General features: G+C 40.0%; 1 protein-coding gene across 1 annotated transcript in view; it reads right to left on the bottom strand.

The window, feature by feature from the left end:
• ADAM28 (ADAM metallopeptidase domain 28) overlaps nt 1-27,745 on the bottom strand; it is a 74,049-nt gene that overhangs the window by 4,953 nt on the left and 41,351 nt on the right. The window contains exons 14-18 of the mRNA XM_052645216.1: nt 17,365-17,560; nt 15,374-15,476; nt 12,782-12,941; nt 11,764-11,844; nt 10,876-10,954 (exon numbers count right to left, since the gene is read on the bottom strand). Of these exons, the coding sequence (XP_052501176.1) occupies nt 10,876-10,954; nt 11,764-11,844; nt 12,782-12,941; nt 15,374-15,476; nt 17,365-17,560 (619 nt within the window). The remainder of the gene's footprint in view (nt 1-10,875; nt 10,955-11,763; nt 11,845-12,781; nt 12,942-15,373; nt 15,477-17,364; nt 17,561-27,745) is intronic.

Genomic DNA, 27,745 nt, shown 5'->3' with positions numbered 1-27,745 from the left:
CTGAGAATGCTTAGAAGGAATAAATTGAAAACAAAAGGCTGGAAGATCAGAAAGTGTATGAAGTTAAGGGGGATGGCAGAAGAGGAAAGAAACATTTTTTAAAATTCAACCTTGGAATAAAGCATGTAAAAATAACCTGAAGTCCTGAAATCCTACTCCTCTCAGGAGCAAATAAGAAGCTGAGACATAAAAAAGAGAACAAATGGATAATTGATAACTGATAGACAGATGGGACATAAGTGAGTGTTCTATTGATGTTTACTCTATATTAGAATTATATTTGGGGGGGTTATAAGATCACTTCATGGGAAATAGATGGGGAAACAGTGGAAACAGTGGCTGACTTTATTTTGGGGGGCTCCAAAATCACTGCAGATGGTGACTGCAGCCATGAAATTAAAAGATGCTTACTCCTTGGAAGGAAAGTTATGACCAACCTAGATAGCATATTCAAAAGCAGAGACATTACTTTGCCAACAAAAGTCTGTCTAGTCAAGGCTATGGTTTTTCCAGTGGTCATGTGAGAGCTGGACTGTGAAGAAAGCTGAGTGCCGAAGAATTGATGCTTTTGAGCTGTGGTGTTGGAGAAGACTCTTGAGAGTCCCTTGGACTGCAAGGAGATCCAACCAGTCCATCCTAAAAGAGATCAGCCCTGGGTGTTCTTTGGAAGGAATGATGCTAAAGCTGAAACTCCAGTACTTTGGCCACCCCATGCTAAAAGTTGACTCATTGGAAAAGACTCTGATGCTGGGAGGGATTGAGGGCAGGAGGAGAAGGGGACGACCGAGGATGAGATGGCTGGATGGCATCACTGACTCGATGGACGTGGGTTTGGGTGAACTCCTGGAGTTGGTAATGGATAGGGAGGCCTGGCATACTGCGATTCATGGGGTCGCAAAGAGTTGGACACGACTGAGTGACTGAACTGAACTGAAGATGTTTTCTATTTTATCTACAGCCTAGTTAATGAGTGCAACTTTAATCTTCTGTTATCTCATATATTAATTTCTCATAATAATCTGAAACCACAAAGACCGGGGGTACAAGTTTGAAGAGCAATGCCAACAGCTACTGACTGTTCTCTTATTACAGAGATCACTAAATCAATAATAAGAATACTTTTTTGGCATAAATGCAAGAAAAGCTCACAAACGTGAACACACATGCATGCAAAAAGGTAGAGACCTCAGAAGTAGAATTCTAGGTAAGATAATAATTGTTTAAATACTAAATACTCTCTACCCTCCATAAAAATTTCTATCCAAAAAACCAAAGGAAATGCAATTATAAGGTATTTGTGTTAGAAATAGTATAGATATGTTCAGAACTTTTTTAGTGTACTTGCACTAATAACACTGTAGCTAATTTCAAAAGAGTGACATAGTCCAGAGGAAATAAAGACAAACTCAGCAGTACTTCACAGACACCCATAATTTGAAAGGTCATGGTCTAGATATAAAGCTGGGGCGTGACAGATGGAGAGTATTATAACAGGAAGCAGCTTTATAGTTGAAGATGGCAGTGTCTGAACAGAAAACCCAGTCTTTTCTATTTCTGGAAACGTAGGTCTAGGAAATTTGAACCAGCTCTCTCACTAAAAACAGCAAATTGAACTAAAAAAAAAAAAAGCTTCCTAAAAACACAGAAGTGCTAAAGAATAGGGGGAAATTACTCTGGAGTGAGAGAAAATTAGTTTGGAGTGAGAGAGCAGGAACCCAGAAAGACAGAAAGGAAAATGATTCTGGATGAAAGCCCAGAAATGCACAAAAGAATGAAGAGTAAATAAACCAAGACTGAACCTTAATGTAAACTGTAGACTTTGGGTGATAATCATGCCTCCATGTAGGTTCATTAACTATAACAAACATTGCACTCTGGTGCGGGATGTTAGTGGTGGGGATGACTGTGCACGTTTGGGGCAGAATACATGGGAAACCTTTGTACTTTCTACTCAGTTTTCCTGTGGAGTTAAAATCAGCTCTAAAAAGTAAAGTCTATATTAAAAGAAATAAACTGGAAATTTTTATGATGGCCACTAAAAGAATACAAAATAAATGCATAATCTCCAAATTAATAAAAAGAAAACTGGAGTGATTAAAATCCTTATGACGCCCATAAGATAAGAAAGAAGAGAAAAAGGAAGAGACCAGATAGGAAGAATACACCCAAGTATATCAGTAATTACATTTAATTTAAATGGACCAGATTTTTAAAAAATTATTATCAATCTAAATTTTTTTAATTTTTATTTTTACTGTATTTTACTTTACAATACTGTATTGGTTTTGCCATACATTGAAAATTTTAAATATATTTGTATTTTTAAAATGAGAGGCAGATGTAAAACATGAGGTTTCAGAAAGGATGAAAATAAAAGTAAGAAAAAAGTTAGACCAAAATAAATATGGTACAGCTACATTTTTCTCCATGATCTGTAGACTTTAAAAGGCAAGAAAGCTAGAGATACACACAAGCATTTCATAATGACTAGAGTGTTAATTCACTGGGAAGACATACAATTCTAAGTCTTTTTGTAGTGGATATCAAGGTCTCAAAATATATAGGCATTAATAGACCCAGAATTTTCTTGGGCTGCAAAATCACTGCAGATGGTGACTGTAGGCATGAAATTAAAAGATGCTTTCTCTTTGGAAGAAAAGCTATGACAAACCTAGACAGCATACTAAAAAGCAAAGACATTACTTTACTGACAAAGGTCTGTCTAGTCAAAGCTGTGATTGTTCCAGTAGTCATGAATGAATGTGAGAGTTGGACCGTAAAGAAAGTGGAGTGTTGAAGAATTGATGCTTTTGAACTGCGGTGCTAGAGAAGACTCTTGAGAGTTCCTTGAGCTGCAAGGAGATCCAACCAGTCAATCCTAAAGCAAATGAGTCCTGAATATTCATTGAAAGGACTGATGTTGAAGCTGAAACTCCAATACTTTGGCCACCTGATGCAAAGAGCTGACTCATTGGAAAAGATTCTGATGCTGGGAGAGATTGAAGGCAGGAGGAGAAGGGGACGACAGAGGGTGAGATGGTTGGATGGCATCACCAACTCGATGGACATGAGTTTGAGCAAGCTCTGGGAGTTGGTGATAAACAGAGAAGACTTCAGTCCATGGGGTCACAAAAATTGGACATGACTGAGTGACTGGACTGAACTGAACTGAATAGAACCAGAAGTGATAGCCACGTTCATAATTACAGTGGGGATTTTAACACTTGTGGCTCTGTAATTGGTACAACAAACAAACCAGATATCAGTAAGGATTAATATATTACACACAACTAACAAACATGGATTAAAAAACATGGAAAATACTGCACATAACTGCATAATACATATTTTTTTGTGCACAGACAGAACACCTACAATATGGGCATATGCTGAGTCATAGAAAGTGTCAATAAATTTCAACACATTCTCAACACTGTAGATTTTCTGATCTCTATGGAATTATGCTGCATATAATGTTAACAATAGCTAGATAATCTGTATATGCATATACATTAAGAAATATACAACTAAACATTTCAAGGGCAAAGAAGAAAGCAAATGGAAAATTGAAAATAATTTAAGTCAAATGATAATGAAAATATCAGTTACCATATGGGCTACAAACTGAAAACTAAAGAGGCAAAGATTTCTTTCAAGAATTTTAAGATGAAATAAATTTAAGGAAAGGGAATTGTATAAAGCAGACATTGAAATAGCAAAAAAAAAAAAAAAGTTTGAAAAAGAAAAACAAACCATAAAAAAATAATTAAAGTTTTAAAATTTTGTTAGGATAATACAAAAAAAGATAAAAAAGCATGCTACAGATCCTATAGATATTGAAAAAATAAGTAAGTATTATGAGGAATTTTAAACCAAAACATTGAAATTCAAGTGAACGAGGAAAATGTCTAGTAAAATATACTAAAACTTGTATAAGAAGATATAAAAAACCTGAAGGTTCTTATAACTACTAAAGACATTGGATCTTTAATTAAAATATTGCTCAGAACTCTAGGCCTCTTTTGGTACTGACAAGTTCTAAACGGATGTTTAAGGAGAGTCTTCCATTCTTATATAAATTTTTCCAGAGAATTTAGATAAATGAGAACACTCCACTTTACTTAACATGATTAACATAATCCTGTATGCAGATTTATAAAGACACAATGAGAAAATTATAGGCATCACCCATGAACATAAAATAATACCAGACATCACCCATCAGTATCTATTCAGTTTAGTTCAGTTCAGTCGCTCAGTCTGTTCGACTTTTTGAGACCCCATGAATTGCAGCTCGCCAGGCCTCCTGTCCATCACCAACTCCCGGAGTTCACTCAAGCTCATGTCCATCGAGTCGGTGATGCCAATCAGCCATTTCATCTTCTGTCATCCCCTTCTCCTCCTGCCACCAATCCCTCCCAGCATCAGAGTCTTTTCCAGTGAGTCAACTCTTCGCATGAGGTGGTCAAAGTACTGGAGTTTCAGCTTTAGCATCATTCCTCCCAAAGAACACCCAGGACTGATCTCCTTTAGAATGGACTGGTTGGCTGTCCTTGCAGTCCAAGAGACTGTCAAGAGTCTTCTACAACACCACTGTTCAAAAGCATCAATTCTTTGGCATTCAGCTTTCTTCACAGTCCAACTCTCACATCCATACATGACTACTGGAAAAACCATAGCCTTGTCTAGATGGACCTTTGTTGGCAAAGTCTGCTTTTGAATATACTCTCTAGGTTGGCCATAACTTTCCTTTCATGGAGTAAGAGTCTTTTAATTTAATGGATGCAATCACCATCTGCAGTGATTTTGGAGCCCCCAAAAATAAAGTCTGCCACTGTTTCCACTGTTTCCCCATCTATTTCCCATGAAGTGATGGGACCTGATGCCATGATCTTTGTTTTCTGGATGTTGAGCTTTAAGCCAACTTTTTCACTTTCCTCTTTCACTTTCATCAATAAGCTTTTTAGTTCCTCTTCACTTTCTGCCATAACAGTGGTGTCATCTGCATATCTGAGGCTACTGATATTTCTCCTGGCAATCTTGATTCTAGCTTGTGTTTCTTCCAGCCCAGCGTTTCTCATGATGTACTCTGCATAGAATTAAATAAGCAGGGTGACAATACACAGCCTTCACATACTCCTTTTCCTATTTGGAACCAGTCTGTTGTTCCATGTCCAGTTCTAACTGTTGCCTCCGGACCTGCATATAGGTTTCTCAAGAGGTAGGTCACGTGGTCTGGTATTCCCATCTCTTTCAGAATTTTCCACAGTTTACTGTGATCCACAGAGTCAAAGGCTTTGGCATAGTCGATAAAGCAGAAATAGGTGTTTTTCTGGAACTCTCTTGCTTTTTTGATGATCCAGTGGATGTTGGCAATTTGATCTCTGGTTCCTCTGCCTTTTCTAAAACCAGCTTGAACATCTGGAAGTTCATGGTTCACATATTGCTGAAGTCTGGCTTGGAGAATTTTGAGCATTACTTTACTAGCATGTGAGATGAGTGCAATTGTGAGGTAGTTTGAGCATTCTTTGGCATTGTCTTTCTTTGGGATTGGAATGAAAACTGACCTTTTCCAGTCCTGTGGCCACTGCTGAGCTTTCCAACTTTGATGGCATATTGAGTACAGCACTTTCACAGCATCATCTTTCAGGATTTGAAAGAGCTCAACTGGAATTCCATCACCTCCACTAGCTTTGTTCATAGCGATGCTTTCTAAGGCCCACTTGACTTCACATTTCAGGATGTCTGGCTCTAGATGAGTGATCACACCATTGTGATTATCTGGGTCGTGAAGCTCTTTTTTGTACAGTTCTTTGTATTCTTGCCACCTCTTCTTAATATATTTTGCTTCTGTTAGGTCCATACCATTTCTGTCCTTTATCGAGCCCATCTTTGCATGAAATGTTCCCTTGGTATCTCTAATTTTCTTGGAGAGATCACTAGTCTTTCCCATTCTGTTGTTTTCCTCTATTTCTTTGCCCTGATTTGTGAGGAAGGCTTCCTTATCTCTTCTTGCTATTCTTTGGAACTGCATTCAGATGCTTATATCTTTCCTTTTCTCCATTGCTTTTCACTTCTCTTCTTTTCACAGCTATTTGTAAGGCCTCCACAGACAGCCATTTTGCTTTTCTGCATTTCTTTTCCATGGGGATGGTCTTGATCCCTGTCTCCTGTACAATGTCATGAACTTCCGTCCATAGTTCATCAGGCACTCTATCTATCAGATCTAGTCCCTTAAATCTATTTCTCACTTCCACTGTATTATCATAAGGGATTTGATTGAGGTCATACCTGAATGGTCTAGTGGTTTTCCCTACTTTCTTCAATTTAAGTCTGAATTTGGCAATAAGGAGTTCATGATCTGAGCCACAGTCAGGTCCTGGTCTTGTTTTTGCTGACTGTATAGAGCTTCTCCATCTTTGGCTGCAAAGAATATAATCAATCTGATTTCAGTGTTGACCATCTGGTGATGTCCATGTGTAGAGCCTTCTCTTGTGTTGTTGGAAGAGGGTGTTTACTATGACCAGTGCATTCTCTTGGCAAAACTCTATTAGTCTTTGCCCTGCTTCATTCCGTATTCCAAGGCCAAATTTGCCCATTACTCCAGGTATTTCTTGACTTCCTACTTTTGCATTCCAGTCCCCTAGAATGAAAAGGCATCTTTTTGGGTGTTAGTTCTAAAAGGTCTTGTAGGTCTTCATAGAACCGTTCAACTTCAGTTCTTCAGAGTTACTGGTTGGGCATAGACTTGGAAAACTGTGATATTGAATGGTTTGCCTTGGAAACGAATAGAGATCATTCTGTCATTTTTGAGATTGCTTTCAAGTATTGCATTTTGGACTCTTTTGCTGACCATGATGGCTACTCCATTTCTCCTAAGGGATTCCTGCCCTCAGTAGTAGATATAATGGTCATCTGAGTTAAATTCACCAATTCCAGTCCATTTTAGTTTGCTGATTCCTAGAATGTCGATGTTCACTCTTGCCATCTCCTGTTTGACCACTTCCAATTTGCCTTGATTCATGGACCTGACATTCCAGGTTCCTATGCAATATTGCTCTTTACAGTATTGGACCTTGCTTCTATCACCAGTCACATCCACAACTGGGTATTGTTTTTGCTTTGGCTCCATCCCTTCATTCTTTCTGGAGTTATTTCTCCCCTGATCTCCAGTAGCATATTGGGCACCTACCAACCTGGGAGTTCTCTTTCAGTATCCTATCATTTTGTCTTTTCATACTGTTCATGGGATTCTCCAGGCAAGAATACCTAAGTGGTTTGCCATTCCCTTCTCCAGTGGACCACATTCTATCAGACCTCTCCACCATGACCTGCTCATCTTGGGTGACCCCACACGGCATGGCTTAGTTTCATTGAGTTAGACAAGGCTGTGGTCCGTGTGATTAGACTGACTGGTTTCCTGTGATTATGGTTTCAGTGTCACTGCCCTCTGATGCCCTCTTGCAACACCTACGGTCTTACTTGGGTTTCTCTCACCTTGGATGTGGGGTTTCTCTTCATGGCTCCAGTGTGTCTATAAAAGCTATTAAATATTTCCATGTTGGGTTTATGCAAGGAATGCAAAGTTAGATAAATGTTCAAGTATCAATCAATTTATTTTGCAATACCAACAAAGTAAAGAGTTAAAAATCTTAACCAATACAGAAAATGTACTTGATACGATTCTTAGCAAACTAGAAATAGAAGTGAATTTTCTTAGATGAAGAGGATCTAATATGAAAGAATACCTTTAGATAACAGGGCAAAATACTGAAAGTCTTTCCTAAGATTGGGAAAGAAGTAAAGAGGCTTGCTATCTCTTGCTACTTCTGTTCAACATTGCACAATGTTGAAAAAAGTACAAGAAATTAAAATTGTGACTGTTAGAGAGGAAGTAGCAAAACTGTCATTTTTCTCAAACAGTATGATTGAATATGTGGAAAAGATAAAAGAATTCATAAGTTACTAAAATTATTGACAGGTTAGCAGAGGTGCTTCATATAAAAACAAACATACAAAAATTAGTTGAGGTTCTATATTCTCAGTTCAGTTCAGTTCAGTCGCTCAGTCGTGTCTGACTCTCCATGACCCCATGGGCTGCAGCCTACCAGGCTTCTCCATCCATGGGATTTTTCAGGCGAGAGTACTGGAGAGGGGTGCCATTGCCTTCTCTGATGTACTCTGCATATAAGTTAAATAAGCAGGGTGACAATACACAGCCTTGACATACTCCTTTTCCTATTTGGAACCAGTTTGTTGTTCCATGTCCAGTTCTAACTGTTGCTTCCTGACCTGCATATAGGTTTCTCAAGAGGTAGGTCAGGTGGTCTGGTATTCCCATACTTTCAGAATTTTCCACAGTTTATTGTGATCCACACAGTCAATGGCTTTGGCATAGTCAATAAAGCAGAAATAGATGTTTTTCTGGTACTCTCTTGCTTTTTTGATGATCCAGCGGATGTTGGCAATTTGATCTCTGGTTCCTCTGCCTTTCCTAAATCTAGCTTGAACAATTGGAAGTTCACGGTTCATGTATTGCTGAAGCCTGGCTTGGAGAATTTTGAGCATTTATTTACTAGCGTGTGAGATGGATGCAATTAATAAATCCAATTAATATATATTATATATAAAAATTCTATGGTGAAAATCATTGAATATTATTTGGCAAAATTAGAGAATGCTAAGTAAATGGATACTTATTTCATGTACTGAGTTTGGACTTCAATATTTTATATATGCTCATTCTTCCCCAAGTGAATCTATAGACACAGTTTAGACTAACTTTAAATTCCAACAGGAATTGTGTGTGTAACTTGAAAATCTGACTGTAAAATATATGTGGAAGTACAAAAGCTAATAGCCAACACATTCTTGAAGAACAAAATTAAAGGACTGCCTCTAAGATAACAAACTTATCTTAAAGATACAATAATAAAAAGAATATTATACTGGCATGTGTATGGTCAGTCATGTCAGACTCTTTGTGACCCCATGGACTGTAGCCTACCAGGCTCCTCTGTCCCTGGGATTCTCCAGGCAAGAATACTGGAGTGAGTTGTCATTTCCTCCTCCAGGAAGAGGAAATTTCCTCCTAATCCAGGAACTGAACTCACATCTCCTGAAATGGCAGGAGGATTCTTTATCACTGAGTCAACTATGAAGGCCTTATGCTGGCATATGGATAGTCAAATAGAACCCCCAGAAAAGTAGAAATATCTCAGAGAGACACACATGCGGACACATATGCTTTTATTGGAAAATTGGTACTATAAAGCATTAAGGAAGCATATATTACACGGGCTTCCCAGGTGGTGCTAGTGGTAAAGAACCCACTTGCCAGTTCAGGAGACACAAGAGACAAGGGATTGATCCCTGGGTCAGGAAGATCCTCTGGAGAAAGGCATGGCAACCCACCCCAGTATTCTTGCCTGGAGAATCCTATGGACAAAGAAGCCTGGTGGGTTACAGTCCATGGGATCACAAAGAGTTGGACACTACTGAAATGATTTAGCACAACACAGATCTATTACATAAATGATGGTGTGACAATTGAGTATCTATCTGGGATAAAAGTGAAATTGAACACTTGCATCATACACAGAATAATTCCAGATACATTATAGATTTAAATTTGAAAAAGCAATAAAATAATCCTTTTCGGAAGATCATATATGGATATACATTCATTACTTTAGGATAGAAAAAAATTCCTTAAAAAGGACACAAAAAGGAAAACTAATCATCAAGGAAATGATAAACAAATTGACTACATTACAATTAAAATCTTCTTTAATCACATGACATCACAAAGAGTGAGAAAACACAGAATGAATGGAGTTATTTGCAGCACATATAACTGAAAAATAGCTTATATCGAATATATTAAAACTTAAGTTAATAGGGGGTCAGGGAGATACCCAAAAGAAAAATACACAAAATGGCATGAACAAATATTTCATAAAAGAGAAAATACCAATGGCCAAAAAAATTAAGAAAGGATTCTATCATTATTACTAGCTATAAAAATAATTTAAACGAAAATTTCAATGCGTTATCACTACTGACCCACAAGAGTTGCTAAAATATAACAATTCTATTTATGCCAAATCGCTTAAAGGTTGTAAAGCAAAAGGAAGAGGTCCTGAGGAGGAGCAGCTGTTTCTAAAGTAAATGTAATGAAGAGCTCTGTCCTCAGGGCAAGGTATTCATCACCATGGCAACTGGAGGTGAGGCTCTCTGGCTGTTTCCACAATGAAGGTCTGAGGTCTATAGGAAGATCTGCCTACGGATAGAGCTCTCAGGCAGATCTCCAGTCAGGAGAGGTTAAGGTCCAACAAGCATGCACACATGCCAAGAAAACCCCTGTGAGCTAATTCAAGTCAACCTAATCCCACATTCAATGAAGGATCATATATCCTGAAGAAAAATAGCACAGTGCAATATAAGAGAAGAGAGGGTGAAAAAAAAATTTCAACTCAGAAGAAATAGAGGTAATCTGGAGAAGAGACTGAACCTGCAAAAATAATAAGTCATATTCTTAGAGAGTTTTATGAGGATATTATACCTAGTATACCTTCAGTCGAGGCTGTTAGGAAAATGGGACAATCGTAAAGCAAGAAAACTCAGAAAATTAGAATGAAATGACAAATATAAAATTTCAAGGATTGTTTTGGTAAAATATAAAAACATAAGAGGGTGGGAAATATGGTTTAAAACTTGGATGAGAAACTTTGGAGATTAATATCGTGGATTTATTACCTACAGAACAGGAATTCCAAGAAGAAAGAGAAAAAGGCATGGAATCTTGCATAATAGGAAATAAATACTTGGAAGAGGTGAGCAATTTTCTCAAGTTAGACATGCAATGTTACGTACTGAAGACCGTGGAAGAACTAGAGCAGTCAGGAGGGGCCCATCCTTCTTTACACTGACACTGGAGCTCGTGGTCACACACCTAGAGGAGCAACGGTTCTGTCAGTTTTCTCACTGAACTAATGCTCAACACAAGGGCTTATTCATCCATAATTAAGTACATTTCAAAAAAAAAAAAATTAAACAAAACAAAAGAATAACCCCCTGCTCTGCAGCCTTTCAACTACCTATATAATTTAAGCATCAATAATAGGAATTTCATAATGCCATCTGCAGCAACATAGATGAACTTAGAGAAATGTCATCCTGAGTGAAGTAAGTCAGGCAGAGAAGGAGAAATATCATATGACAGGCTTATATGTGGAATCTAAAAGAACTGATAAAAATGAACTTAACAAAACAGAAAGAGACTCACAGACTTAAGGGAATGAAATTATGGTTGTTGGGGGGAAGGGATAGTTAGGGAGTTTGGGATGGAAATGTATACCTTGCTATATTTAAAATGGATAACCAGCAAAGACCTACTTACAGCATAGGAAACTCTGCTCAGTGTTATGCGGCAGGCTGGATGGGAGGGGAGTTTGGGAGAGAATGGATATGTGTGTGTGTGTGAGACCAAGTCCCTTTGATATTCGCCTGAAACTACCACAACATCATTTGTTTAATTGGCTATATGCCAATACAAAATAAAAAGTTAAAAAAAAAACAGGAATTTCAGTATCAGGTTCTTTGAAGGACGTTTTCATTGAATCAAAGTACTAAAGAGTTAGATAAACTTAATTGTTTTAATCATTCAACACTGAAACACTACATTAACATCACCCAAACTGTCTGACCTAAAATGACATAAGATTGAACAAGCTTTGGGAAACACTGTCAAGACTTACTTACAGCGTGTCCTTTGCACTTAGAGGAGCAATTTGCTGATTTGTAAGTTCTTTCCATATCCACACATTCTGCATTAATGCAAACCTGAAAGTGATGTGAAAAACACAAAACTGACATGAATGTCCAAAGATATCACTTATGCAAACTGTTGACTCTTCAGGAGTTAATCTTATATTTTTAGCTACTATTAATGCTATCAAGAGCTTCCCAGGTGCTCAGTGGATAAAGAATCTGCCTGCAATGCAGGAGATGCAGGAGATGTGGGTTCAGTCCCTTGATCTGGAAGATCCCCTAGAGGAGGAAATGGCAATCCACTCCAGTATTCTTACCTGGGAAATCCCATGGACAGAGGAGCCTGGCAGGCTACAGTCCACAGGGTCACAAAGAATCAGAAAAGACAGAAGCAACTAAGCATGCACGCACGCATTGTCATCAAACTTACTCTTTATTCGAGAAATCACAACATCCTTTTCAAAATAGGAAGATAGAATCTAGGTAATTTTTGTAATAAAATATTTAGGAAGTCCTCTCCAAAGAAAATTTCCTTACTTCATTCCTCATGGATTATTCCCTTAATCCACCTCTTTAGTTCAGCTCTGTAGACTGATAGTTAGCACTGAGCTAAGCATTGCACATGATACAAGGTACTGATTCCAAGCAAAATTAACATGGAAAACATGTTAATATCATATCATCTTTAAGATTAAAATAAAAATTTGTGTAAAAATAAGTAGTATTGTTATGATTATATTTATTATTGTCAGTGGCTATCATTTGCTGAGAACCTACCAATTTAGGGGCAGTAAAACTTGCCCAAATTTAACATCCTAGTGCTAAGCACATAATAGGTACTTATTAAATCACACTGAAGGGAAGAACACACTCATGCATACATGAATGGCATAAACATTGCTTTGAAAATTGTGCTCCATGAAACACAGGGAGGCCCTGAGAAGACAATAAACAAAACAAAAAACAAACAGAAAGAACATTCTGAGTAAAAGCCGCAATTTCAACTCACCTTCTTATCTCCACATTTGGTTCCATTGATTACCATGCCAATTTCTTCTCTGCTGTCTTCAGGAGCAAATAGTTTACATGTCAGGAATGTGGCTATCCGTCCTTTCCAGGGCAGATAATCTGAGCCACCATGGCAGAACAACTTCCCACACATGACATCTCTGAGGAAAAGCCAAAATTTGCTGCAGTTGAAACACCAGGATCCAAACTGCAGTTTTATACAAATATAAATCACCTCCTGGACTATCAATATTTAACTAATGGTATTTTTCCCTAAGGCAGAGACTCCAAGTTCTCCTTTATACCAGTTTTCCCCTTATTCTTAAGTAATAGAACCACCATATTCAATGGTTTGCAAGGCCTGGTGTTGCTAAAAAAAACAAACAAACAAACAACAACAACAAAACCCTTGTCTCCCAGATTCCCTAATTTTGGCCAGTCACCTAAATTCTGGCTAGTGGGAAGGATGCAGAACCTTAACTTCAGAATCTTGAAGGTGGCCTTATGTGAGGGTATGTGTTGTTGTTGATGTTTAGTCACTAAGTTGTGTCTGACTCTTTGGGACCCCATGGACTGCAGCGCACTAGGCTTCCCTCTCCTTCACTATATCCCACAGTTTACTCAAATTCATGTCCACTGAGTTGGTGATTCTCTTCAACCATCTCACCCTCTGCTTCCCCTTTCCCTTTTGCCTTCCATCTTTTCCAGCATCAGGGTCTTTTCCAGTGAGTCAGTTCTTTGCATCAGGTGACCAAAGTATTGGAGCTTCAGCTTCAACATCAGTTCTTAACATCAAGGAGGGCACCTAGGAAGTCAGTTTCTGTCTTGTTTCAGGTAAGGTTATTTATTTCATGAATTGCAGCAGAATAATTCTCTTGACTATAGTTGTATCAGTATAAGGCTGAGCCTTGGATGGCATTCCAAGGCATCATGTAGGTTCCTGAAAGAACCCCTGCGAATTCAGATGAAACTGCCAGGGGATCACTAACACCTTGCATTCACTAGCAAGGGGAAGAAAGTCAATGTCAGCAATATTGGAATCAATTGCTTTTATGTAAAATTTAGAGGAAAGTTGTGAAAAAAGTCTTCTGAGAGTGTTAGAATCAGATTCTTCTGATTACTCTGGTGGCTTTTAGAAAAAATACCACTGAGGAGCAGAGAAAGGCCTGCATTCTTTCCAGACTTGAGATGGTATTTTTCTTGAATCATTTAGGTAGAGCTTTAAGAGGAAGGCTCTAAAAAGGTGAAAGTTGCTTGGTCATATCTGACTCTGCGACCCCATGGACTGTAGCCTACCAACTTTGTCTATCCGTGGAATTTTCCAGGCAAGAATACTGGAGCGGGTTGCCATTTCCTTCTCCAGGGGATCTTCCCAATCCAGAGACTCAACCCAGGTCTCCTGCATCACAGGCAGACTTTCTATCCTCTGCACCACCAAGGAAGCCCTAGGAAGGCTCTAGGACCTAGGGAATTTCAGGCTTACTTCTCACTACAAGCAAAAATTATTAAGAAGTGATCAGAAGGCCAGTCTGTGGGAAGAAATGAAATGCTTATGCCTTTGGTTGCAGAAATTATCCAGTATTCACACAAGCATTTATACAGGACAAGGGTGTGTGTACACTTTACAGAGGAAAGATGGAATTACCCTAGCCTTTTTTCCCTATCATAACTTCTCATACTAAATATTGCTACCCACTCACCCTACTCCCACACACATATAGACTTTTATTAATATATTCTCCCCTGATTTCCTATAAAGGAGAGCCCACAAGGCATGACCATCTTTGAGGCTCAGACTCCCCAAAAGATGATCTTCTGTCCAAAACAGTTTGTTTGGTAATAACTATCATTGAGAAAAATTAGTGTTATTTCAACAGAAAAAAATTTGGAGAAATGCTGATCTTTTTCATTCAGTGTCTTGGTACACATTAGTTTGCACATGCAAAGTTTGGAACAGGTATTTCACCTATTATCATTTAATTTTTAAAAATCATCTTAGAACTGTAGAATCCAAGGGAAATATATAGAAAAATCTCAAGTTCATTGATTACAGTGTTTATCTTTTCTTTTTTAAGACTATCAATTTTTTTATGGAAAACAAATTCTTTAGGTCAGTTGTCAATCTTTTCCCTTACTGTATTTTTTTCTTTATGGAATGCCATGGTAAGTTAAAAACAAAAAAACAAAAAACTGTACAATCATTGTGTTGCTTATTCCTCTGAGAAGATACATATTTCTACCATAGAATCATCATGAAATGCAGTAGATGGAAAAGCATCTGAAGCATACTGGAGAATAAGTGTACACATTTCCAACAAGGCCCATTTACTCTCGTATGTTCCTTCTCAAACATTCATTCTATTTAACAGCAGCTATACTTGGTGTCCTTTGAAGCAGGCATTATAAGAGATTGAAAAATGGGAATCATTCCCTATTTACGTTTGTAACTCATTGCCTAGCCTAAAATAAAGCAAGTAATAGTCACTCAATGCATGTTTATCAAATAAATGATGTCCAAATTACTTTCTCTTTAAATGAGATAAATCAGCATGTGTGAAAATGAGCGGGAAGTTCAAATAGCAAGGCCACTTACTTTGCTTTACAGGGAATGTGTGTGTTGTTCACTTTTTGACAGTATCCATGAGTTGACCCAACTTCATTGTGTCTAAAACATGACTTATCTGCAACCTGGGCTCCTGGGATCAAACAAGGTCAGTCAGGTCATAGATGGAAAGAAGAGAGGTAAGTAGTTCAGTGCTACAAAGGATTCATGAAACAGAAAGCCAGCATGAAGAACACGATTTTAGCATCATACCTCTTCTTGGAAATACAGTTTACTTTGATATGATATCAAGAGAAATGTCTGGAGTTAAAAAATTTTTTTGGATGGCCTATTTTTGAATGATGGCTATCTAAATATTTGGAAATATCTGTAAGACTGAAGACTTAGCTAGAAGAGCCATAGTTATCCTAGCAGCAGCCCACAGGCAGACACTGGAATGCTGTCCTGTTGGAGGGTACACATGTGACAGGTACACCCTATGCTTAGTCAGACTTCTACTCTGCCAGGAAGTAATATGCATCACAAGTTTAATTTCTCATGCAATCTTCATCAGATGGGCAATCAATGGTTAAGAGCTGTGTGATATGGTTAATTGCCTTGAACTTTCAATTTGCTCTGTGTAAAAATGATGACTCTATGATAGTGTGCCCTCACAATGTTATTATGAGGATTTTTTAAAAGTTTTTAGGATTTTATCTTTTTGAAAAAACAAACTTTATTTATTTAAATGTTTGACCACACCTGGAGTCATGTGGGATCTTAGTTCCCCTACCAAGGATTGAACCCACATCCTCTGCATTGGAAGACAGAGTCTTAACCATTGGACCACCAAGGAAGTCCACTATTAAGAAGATTAAATGAGTTAATCTATATGAGCCACTGAAAAGAGTGCCTGATCAGTAGAACATGGTGTATAAATATTACCCATTCTTATTAGTATTCTCATTTTGTTAATAAAGGTACAGAGGGTGGTATTGGTTAAAGCCACAAAGAGAGATGAAAAATCAGACTTCAAATCAAGTACTATTGAGTCAAATGCCTCTATCCTTCTTTTTCTAATGCCTCTACTCCTTCTCTCTCCTCTACTTTAAAGATCAATAAGGAAGACCTAGAAAATATGAATCCAGCCTTTGAAAAAACAACAATGAAGTTAAAAATAATAAAAAGCCTATGGAGTCTAGGACTAGCAGATACAAACTATTATAGGATGGTTGAGAAATAAGGTCCCATCGTGTAGCTCAGGGAACTACATTCAATATCCTGTAATAAACCATAATGGAAAGAAATACAAAAAACTGTCACTGTTTGCAGATGACATGATACTATATAGAAAATCCTAAAGATGCTACCAGAAAACTACTCATCAATGAATTTGAGCTCCTCAATGAATTTGAAAACTACTAGAGCTCATCAATGTATTTGGTAAAGTTGCAGGATACAAAATTAATACACAGAAATCTTGCATACCTATACACTCACAACAAAAGATCAGAACAAAAGATTAATCAATGGAACAGAATAGAAAGTCCAGAGATAAACTTACATGCCTATGGTCACCTAATCTATGATCAAAGAGGCAAGAATATACACTGGAGAAAAGACAGTCTCTTCAGTAAGTAGTGCTGGGAAAACTGGACAGCTACATGTAAAAGAATGAAATTAGAACACTTACTAACACCACACACAAAAATAAACTCAAAATGGGTTAAAGACCTGAACGTAAGGCCAGATGCTATAAAACTCTTAAAGGAAAATATAAGCAGTTCACACTTTGACATAAATCACAAGATCTTTTTTGACCCACCTCCTAAAGTGATGAAAATAGATGCAAAATTAAAAAATGAAACCTAATTAAATGTAAAAGCTTTTTGCACAGTAAAGGAAACCATAAAGGAAGGACGAAAGGGACAGAATGCTACTTCAGCCATGATGAAACACTGTCACTTGGAATGATACGGTTTTCCTGTGTATGGACACGGAGAGAGGCAGACATGCCAGTGACACTGGGCTTGTCCTCGTACCTGGTCCCCAGAGGTCAGTGCACTGCTGCTCCAGGGTGGGGCACGTTCCCACCCAGCAGTAGCCTTTCCCATTCTGGCAAGGGAAGCCATTGATTTGGTATCGATCACTGGGGCAAAGAGTAGATTTGCCATCACACATTTCAGGCAGGTCACACTCATCTTTTGCCGGTCTGCACACCTCACCAGCCTTTTTTAACTGTAGGGAAATAAAAATGTAGACATGGACTTTTTCCACCTGACCTACCACAATATCTCAAATTGATGCAAATTATATTTTCCCTGTGGCCTTTAATTAGCAATGTGTACCTAGAGGTATTGTTCTATTTTAGTTTATATTTGTATTGTATAAGCCAAAACCATCTCCTATAATGTCTCTTCCACTGACTTTGGCCAAGCCCTGAGTTGTTAAAGCAATCAATACTTCTGAATTTGTAGAGCAACTGCTATAAAAATAACAATGAAAAAATACTTTAGAACACCCAGCAATATTATAGATGCAAAGAAGGAAGTTACCTTTCCCTTTGTTAAATGCATCTTTCTCAAGTTTTTCAAGAAGATTTGTGATAAGGAAGATAAGCTTCAAAACACAGATCAGCATGCTCTGAGATTTTCCCAGGCATCGAGTTTCCTAATCCTGAATTCCTTTTAGTGTAATTTTAGATATTTCTTTTTCACTCACATCTTCTTATGGAATGATTTATTAGGAGGGAGAAACAAACCAAAACTATTCATTTGCTGTGTTAATTCCATTAAAATCTATTACTGCAAATCTTGCTCTTATTTGCTCAGAGAAATGTTAGTCAAAGAAATCCTGCCATTCAGGCAGATCTAAAGAGGCCTGTGTGGATACTGGAATCACCTCCTTCCTTAGCTGAAGCAACTAGGTATGTTTTCACTATAGTGTTCTTGCCTGAGAAATCTCATGGACAGAGAGGTCTTGCGAGCTACAGTCCATGGGGTTGCAGAGTCAGATATGACTCAGTGACTAAATGACCACCACTTCACATCAAGAAATTTTTAATATCTTTACACTGGTGAGAGCATAAAATCAAAATTTTCATTGGGGCCTATGAGACCCTGCAAAGCCCCTCTGCTCCAGTCAGACTAACTTTCTTATCTGATGTCACATAAACCATGCTTTACCTTCTGTTTATTCTTTCCTTATCTGGATTTTTTTTTTCTTTCTGTTTATATAAAATCTGCTCTACTTCCCAAACAGTTTGAAACCCTAATTTTTCCATGAAAACTCCTCTGATCCCTTCAATGTGGATCATTGCTCCTCTTTTCCACATGTAGTAGGAAAACAACCCAGAATTTGGATATGAAAGACACATAATTTGAATATGAAAGATACATACTTGGCTCTGCTAGTGGCTAGATGTGTACCCTTAGCAAGTGAGTTTAATCTTAACTTTATAAGCCATTATGAAAATTAAGTGAAAAAATATGTGGAAAGTAATATACCCAAAGGTTATATATCATTATAATATCTACCTGGCATTTAATCATGTATAGTATTTTCATCCATTTCAGGTATGTATAAATATATCCTCACCCTAAGGAAACAGCAAATATTTTGAGGAAAAATACCACTGTGTGTGTGTGTGTGTGTGTGTGTGTGTGTGTGTGTGTGTGTGTGTGTGTGCAATGCAAGAGACACAGAAGTTGCGGGTTTGATCCCTGGGTCAGGAAGATCCCCTGAAGGAGGAAAATGGCAATCCACTCCAGTAGTTTTGCATGAAAAATGCTATGGACATGTTAGGTAGTTAGAATAGGAAAAAGGAGTCCAAAATGGTGGTGTCTAAAAGACAAAGAAAGGGGAAAGCCTGCAAAAATGGATCAAAAGAAAACCCGTGGACTGGATTGAGACCTTCAGGTGGAAAAAACATACCCACTTCTTGGCTAGCTCAGTTTTCATAGGGCAGGCTCAGTGGGGAGGAAACAAATGCATAAAAGGAGGAAGCCAAGATGGATTAAGGCCTCTCCTTTGGGGTCAGCCCACCCTCACGCCTTGAGGGTGTACTATCCTTTGCTTGCCAAATAAAGCTGAGCTATAACTGAACTGTAACACTGGTCCGCCGTTTCAAATCTTTGTTGCAGTGAGACAGAACCAAGAAAATTACACAATCCCCTGACATATCTGGTGCCGTGACCCAGATGTAACCTGGCTGAAACAACCTCAGCTCACCCCCAGTGAGGCGGAGACCAAGCACAGCAGAAGACCAACTTGGTGAAAGCTCACATGCTGGAAGCTGAACGTGAAGGAAACCCAGCACACTGGAAATGACAAGAAGCCCAGTGTGCTGGAAACAGGGACAGAAAAAACAAACTTAGATAAAAGCTCATGAGGCTCAGTCTCAGATTCCAGAAGACCTCCAGTATAGGTAGGAGGTCCTCGCCCCTATGGCTGGATGGACATATGGCTAACAGAATCTTAATTCCTTTACCGTCTCTTGTTTCTTATTTCCTCGAACCCCCTGTGAACAGATGAATGGCCGTGGGCACAACTTAGGGATTCTGGCAGGGGCTACTCCTCAGTGTGTCCTGAAAGCTCCACTATCTGCTCTGCCCTAGTAGCTGTTACCCAAGTGGGTGGGGGTTCTTTGGCCCTTAACCTCCTTTGTGCCTAGAATCAGGCCAATGAAAATTGTGGGCACAGGTCAGGCATTTAGCAGTTTTTCCAGCAAGTTATGAAAGGGGTTCCTTGGCATCTTTTTCCCACTGTTTTTTCTCCCATCCTTTAGCTCCTCTCTCCATCCATGCCTCTGTTTACAAAGTACTGGGCAGGTCATCATCTTTCCATTTCTGAAAGTTGTGTTTGAAACTGTTTGCCTAAGATTGGGACTGAAACCCATGTGGCAGAAACTCTGTGCTATGCTTAGTCACTCAGGCGTGTCCAATCAGGACTTGAGCCCAGCCAAAACTCATGGTGCCTGGTTTTAGCACCTAATGAAGCTCAGGTTCTTAATCTCTCAGTGCAAAACAGTCTGGTGAGAGACACAGCGATAAGTAACAGGTAGATTTGTTTGAATTCACAGGGAAGCATAGTCCACAGAGTGTGTGCCATCACAGAGGGTATATATAGTGGCCATGAAATGTGGTGTGGTTAGTTTTTATGGGTTGGGTGATTTCATATGCTAATGAGTGGGAGGATCATTCCAACATTTGGGGAAACACTCCTTGGTCTTTTGATAGTGCCTTAGAACTGTCATGTTGCCTCCAGATGTGTCATTTAGCTTGCAGATTGAAGGCTTTTAGTTGAATTTGACTTGTCTGCATCTTGGACCCATTTGATTTTAATTGGTTTATGTTATGCCCTTGGGCTATATCAGTCTTTCAAAAGTTGTGCCCTGCCTGCTTCAGTCCTGTTTCATGCTCTTTTCATGAGCCCTGTCCAGGCTCATAGTGTTGCCTCTACAGTCTTTTGGCAGGACAGCCAGAAAATAGCTAGCTCCTGGGAGGGAAATACTGTATAATATCCAATCTCTCTAGAGATTCACACCTTCATCTTCCATGTTTCCCACAACAGATGCAACAACAGCACCTCTCAGTGAACCTGCTAGGATGGGTGACAGGCCCACAATGCCCGCTAGAAGTTAATCTGTTGGTGGCATCCCTTCAAGGGCAACTGGGCTTCCAGGGACAATGTTTGCCGCTTTGGGAGTTAACCCTGCAGATTGTTTGGGCCCAAACCCTTACCACCCTTCTCCTAAAGCTACAAACATACCCCTGGATCAAATCTCCACTCCATTTTATGGAACATCTGATCTGTTGCCTCTTATCATTTTGTCCTTAAGCCACGTACTAACTCCTACAACATTAAACCTGCCCCTGCTGTAGGCAACATTGCTCCACCCAGCTTATTATTAGAATACTCTTAAAGCCCCTAACAAGACCAGATAACCTGCTCCTTTGTCATTACTTCTGTTATTACCTAAAGTGACAATGAAATGTTTACCATTGGAAATACCCTAAACTGCTCTGGAAGACTAAGGGAGGAAATCAGTGACTTACATTTCATCAGAGAAATAAGAGGATAAGGTTTATGGTTATTTCCTCAGATTCCCCATCCCAGGGCACAGGCTTAGACTGCTTTACATCATAGTATCTATTCCCATCTGTGGTGGACAAACCAGCAATGAGTTAAGATTACAACCCCTTAATCCTACTCAACACTAGTCACACTAGAGTCATTGGGAATGCCCAGTTCCAGCTTGGGTGTCCCAGGAGGTAAACCTGCCTCAAGCTGCCTAGGAATCTGGTCCTTGGGAGGTTGTCATGCCTCCACCTGCTTGGGGATCCACAAGTCCAGGGGTCCCAGGAGGTCTACATGGCTTGACCTGCCCAGGGACCCAATTCTCAGGAGGTTGCCATGCCTCAACCTGCCTGGGGATTCAATCTCCAGGAAGTTGTCACATCTCAACCTGCCTGGGGATCTGCACTCTGACCCAAGTATGCCTGCCTCTCAGGTTACAACAGTACTGGGTAGGATAAGCTTCAGATAGACTCACCCCTAAGGAAGTCCACCCAAGGAAACAGAAGGAAGCCTATTAGTTGTGGGACTTTGCCCAGTCTCAGCAATAACTCAGGAGTCCAGTAAGAACCCTACTGTCTTTCTGGAAAGTCTAAAAGAGGCCCTCCAAAAGTTTATCAACTTAGACGTTTATGAGGAACAGGTGATCTTAAAGGACAAATTCCTGTCCCAGTATACATCAAACCCCTAGTTGCAACAGCTACAGACAGCATCAGGACCCTGCTGCCTCTTTAGATGAGATGGTCCAGACAGCCACCAATACCTTTTATAACAGAGAACAGGAGAAGAGGGCCAAGGCCCAGGAAAGGGAAAGAAGGAAAGAAATAAGGCATGCCCAGATGCTGGCTGTCTTCCAGGGAAGCCCTATGGCAAATTCCTAGTCCTTGAAGGACAAGGCACAAGGCACAAGCCTAAACTGTAGACAGGTGGTACATTGGGCCAAAGAGTGTTCAAACTGTGACAAGTCTGCTAAAACGGCTTGCTACAAACACCATCAATTGGGACACTGGGTGGCACTCTGCCCTTGGGACCCAAGAGCCTCAAGGTCAAGCACCAAGCCTTCCCTCTTGATGGTTCAACAGGACTGAAGTGGCCTGCTCCAGCCAGCCTACCTGTCACAGATAACCTTCATGGAGCCAGAGCCAAGGGTCCAACCAAATGTGGCAGGTAGGTCCAAGAATTTCTTGGTTGACACAAGGCTACCTACCCTGTCCTGACCTCCTGCTCTGGAGCATTCTCCTCCCAAACCTGTGCCATTTTTGTTGCTACAGGAAAAACAATAACAAAAAGATTCACCCAAGCACTTCTATGTTGCTGGGATGGACAAATATTTTCCCACCAGTTTCTGGTGGTCCCTGAGTGTCCTACTCCTTTATTGGGAAGAGATCTCTCCCTGCTTTTGAAATCTTGTAGCTACTGCAGTCCTGATAGAAGATGCTTTAAAACTCTTTTTTAGGGGCAAATTAGCTATTTTTACCAGCCACCAAGTGAAACAACTCCTGAATGGGAGAGTCCATTTATGGATGTCTGATCAAAGGATCCTCAGATATCAAGTAGTGCTGATGGAAAATTCAGGCCTGACTGTATCCTCTTGTGAGGTTCTTAATCCAGCTATGTTCCTGCCTAGCCCCGAGGACTCTCTCCCCTTTCACTCTTGCCTAGAAACTTTGGTCCACTGGACCAAACCCCAGAAGTGATTGTCAGAAGATCCTCTGACCAATCCTGAGGAAATCTGGTACACTGATGGAAGTAGCTTTGGATGGAAAAAGAAGAGCTGGATATGAAGTAGTCTCCAATTTTGAGACCATAGAGGCTAAACCTTTGCCACCCGGTGCTTCAGCCCAATTGGCTGAGCTAATAGCCCTGACTCAAGCTCTACAGCTGGGAAAAGGGAAAAGAGTAGCCATTTACACTGACTCCAATTATGCCTTTCTGGTGCTACATGCACATGCTGCTATTTCAGGAAGAAAGAGGCCACTAGACCATACAAGGGTCCCCAATCAAATATGGTGATCAAATCCTTAGGTTCTTGGAGGCAGTCCATCAGCCTGCTGAGGTTTCAGTCTCCCATTGTAAAGGACACCAAAAAGAGAGCAGCATTACAAAACAATGACCTAATAGGTGTTGCCACCTTAGTTCCACAGACTAATTTTCCAGAAACCCCTTCATATTCTGAAAGTGAGACTCTTAAAGCTAAGAGTGAGCGCTTTCAAGAAGATCATATGGGGTGGTTCCAAAAGGAGGGACTCCTTTTCCTGCCTGGGAACCTTCAGTGGTAGTTGGTTAACTCCTTATATGCCACCACTCATTTAGGGGAGTAAGTAGAGTAAATGTCGCTCAGTCATGTCCGACTCTTTGCGACCCCATGGACTGTAGCCTACCAGGTTCCTCCATCCATGGGATTTTCCAGGCAAGAATACTGGAGTGGGTTGCCATTTCCATCTCCAGGAGATCTTCCCAACACAGGGATCGAACCCAGGTCTCCCACGTTGTAGGCAGACGCTTTACCATCTGAGCCACTGGGGAAGTCTATTTAGGGGAGAAGGCCCTCCAAAGATTACTAGCAAGGGCCTTCAGAGGGACAGGCCTCCAAATGACTATAAGGCAAGTGGTCTCTTGTCCCACTTTCTAATTAAACAACTTCCAAGCAGCTTGAGGACCCCAACTGGCCCAGCCTGTCCAATGACATGGGACCGACCCAGGAGAGGACTGGCAGATCGACTTCCCCCAGATGCCAATTTCTCAAGGGTATAAATACCTACTAGTTATGATAGATACATTCGCAGGATGGATTTAAGGCTTTCCCACCCACATTGAGAAGGCTGAGGAAGTGGTTAAAAAAAAACTGTTCCATGAAATCATTTCAAGATTTGGTCTGCCCAGCTCATTACAAAGTGACAATGGGACATCATTTACTTCTAAGGTCACCCAAGGGGTCTCTAAAGCATTGGGCATTACTTATTACCTTCATTGTGCCTGGAGCCCTTAGTCTTCAGGAAAAGTAGAAAGAGCCAACCAATTCTTAAAATCAATGATAAAAAAGATAACTTAGGAGACCTCCCTGGGATGGAAGGAGGCTTTACCAATATCTCTCCTCTGTACCCATATTGCCCCTAAGGAACAGGTTGGTCTTAGTCCTTATGAGATACTATATGGGAGACTTTTTGTTTATGTCAATGACCTCTTCCTAGATCCAGAGGTTCAGACCCCCCAGTCTTAATCCATGGACTTTGGGCAATTCCAACAAGATATGCACTTGTGGGTTGTCAACCAGGACCCAAAAGATTCTAAGGACCTACCACAATATGCTCCAGTGACTCAAGTCCAAGTTAAAGTCTGGAAAGATGGGTCCCCAAAGGCTCAACTCCAGCCCAAATGGAAGAGCCCCCTATCCTGTAATACTTTCTACCCCCACAACAGTCAAGGTACCAGGACACAACTCCTGGATTTACTACTAATGAGTCAAGCTGTGGAAGAAAACAGAAGAGGACACTCAATACACCTGTAAGCCCCTAGGAGATCTCAGATAACTATTCAGGACTAAAGATGAGTGCCATTCTAATGAACACCTCCAAAATTAAGTTTCTGGGGATGAGATTTCTCAGGATAGCTCTAAAGAACCAACACAGCTTGGCAGGGGTGGTACTCCAAAATACAGAAATATCCAGAAGATGATAGATTTCCTGATCCCTGAACAAGAAGGGACTTGAGCCATCTTGAATGAGATGTGTTGTTTCTGAGTAAATACCTCCAGCTAAGTTAAAGTCTCACAATCCTCAAGGAAAACATTCAAATCCTAAGGGATCTCAAAGAATGAGCTCAAAGAACAAGCTGGAGGGTTCTCAAAGTGGCTACAATCTCTCTTTGGGGGATCTTTCTCTTGGCAAGGGGGCAAATGGAGTTGGCTTAATGCCCCTACTGCAGAAGGCAATGGCAACCCACTCCAGTTCTCTTGCCTGGAAAATCCCATGGATGGAGGAGCCTGGTAGGCTGCCGTCCATGGGGTCGCTAAGAGTCAGACACGACTGAGTGACTTCACTTTCATTTTTCACTTTCATGCATTGGAGAAGGAAATGGCAACCCACTCCAGTGTTCTTGTCTGGAGAATCCCAGGGATGGGGGAGCCTGGTGGGCTGCTGTCTATGGGGTTGCATAGAGTCAGACATGACTGAAGCGACTTAGCAGCAGCAGCAATGCCCCTACTAATCCCTGTTATCACCATATTGATGCTGCTTATGATTGCTCCATGTGTTATCAATTGTTTAACCCATTTTGTCTCTGCCCAGGCCAACAAGCTACAAAATGCAGTGCCAGTTCAATAAGGATAGATGAAACCACACCCAACCATGGAAAATATCACTCATCCTTAGATGGACACTGCTATAAGGACTCTGAGGCTTGAGACTAGAAAGAGGGGGAGGTCCAATGCACCTCGCATCCTAGCTCATCAGAAAGTAGCCAGAGAGAACCTGATGCCCCTATTCCCAAAGAATTCGGTATCCCATCTCTTGAGGGGGGAATGTTAGGTAGTTAGAATAGGAAAAAGGAGTCCAAAATGGCAGTGGCTAAAAAAAGAAAAGGAAAAGCCTGCAAAAATGGAACAAAAGAAAACCTGTGGACTGGAGTGAGAACTTCCTGTGAAACCAACATACCCGCTTCTTGGCTAGCCCAATTTGCATAAGGCAGGCTCAGTAGGCAGGAAACAAATGAATAAAAGGAGGAAGCCAAGACAGATTGAAGCCTCTCCTTTGGGGTCGGCCAACCCTCACGCCTTGATAGGTGTACTATCCTTTGCTTGCTGAATAAACTGAGCTGTAACAGAGCTGTAACACTGGTCAGCCATTTCAAATCCTTGTTGTGGCAAGACAGAAATGAGGAAATTACACACTCCCCCGACAGACAAGAGGAGCTTGGCAGACTACAGTCCAAAGGATTACAAAGAATCAGACACTACTGAGTGACTAAGCACAGCACACACGGCTTGTTAGAAACAAGCTAATTTTTTTTTTTTTAATCACCCATAATCTCTAACAAATGGGACTTAATAACTACTTGCTGAATACTACTTACATTCTCCAATTTTCTTCCTTTTGGCTTTCTTTATTTCTTTCCTCTCCCTCCAACATCAAAACAAAACAAAACCAACACAAACAAAAAACACCTATCCCAAACACTACCTATAACCCAGCATGCCATCTGCATATTCCTTTTTCACATGATTACCATGCATTTAAAATGTATGCAATTCTTTGTTAAGTGAGCATGAATCAGATCCTAGACCTTGACAATCAGTCTAATTAAGAAAACAGATAAATAATCGTAATACAGAATTCTATGCCGTAGTAGAATGTAATATGCTAAACTCTTAACTGGAAGAGAAATTCAAAAAAGCCCCACAGAGAAACTGACAGAGCATCCTCATCCTAAGTCTTTTTTGCTAAGAATTTCACCTGGAAGTGACTTCAAGGGATGAAGATAAAGGAACCCCTATATTATTCAAAATAAACTTTCCCACTAAGCCATTATTAAAATGTGAAATAAATTCATATTTTATGGCAAGACAAGAAAAATTTAAACATAAAAAAGTATCTCTGCCCTATGGCCTCCTCTCTCCCCTGAATGTGCATTGTGTATCTACATTAGGATGAATCAAACCTCCCCATGGGCAGAAATACCTGCTCAACCATAAAGAGCAACATCCTCCCAGCACCAACAAGACAACTCCTTAAAAATAACTTTCCTTCTTGAGCTTGTAAGGGGCCATGATGGCACTTAGATCTGGATTGTGCAAATTATCGATAATATGTTAATTAATGTATTTGTCTTGAAAAACTTACACCACTGTGCTTTGACTCCTAATGGGGCTCACTGGTTTCCAGAGCATTGTGAGATGCTTTTCCCCAGTTACGATCCTCAATTTGACTAGAATAAAATTTTCCATTTCTTTCTTAGATTAACTGATTCATTTTTTGTCGACAAAGGGTATATGCAAAGAGTTACTGGACTTGGTCCAAGAAGATCCCATGGCATCAGAAGAAACAGTTAGGTAGGAATAACCAAAAATTGGCTTTCAGTTCAGTTCAGTTCAGTCGCTCAGTCGTGTCCGACTCTTTGCGACCCCATGAATCGCAGCATGCCAAGCCTCCCTGTCCATCACCAACTCCCAGAGTTCACTCAGATTCATGTCCATCAAGTCAGTGATGCCTTTAGAACTGGTCATATTTGCAGTTTGCCATTTAGTGGCTACAGTATTTTGTATATTTTCTGTTCTGAGACTCTATCCTCTCAAAAACAAAATTAAATAATATCTACCTCAAAGGGCTGTCAGAGAATTAAAGAGCCCATGTT

Source organism: Budorcas taxicolor, chromosome 8 (genome assembly GCF_023091745.1).
Source record: "Budorcas taxicolor isolate Tak-1 chromosome 8, Takin1.1, whole genome shotgun sequence".
NCBI lineage: Eukaryota > Metazoa > Chordata > Mammalia > Artiodactyla > Bovidae > Budorcas > Budorcas taxicolor.
This window is presented reverse-complemented; position numbering and strand designations above follow the sequence as displayed.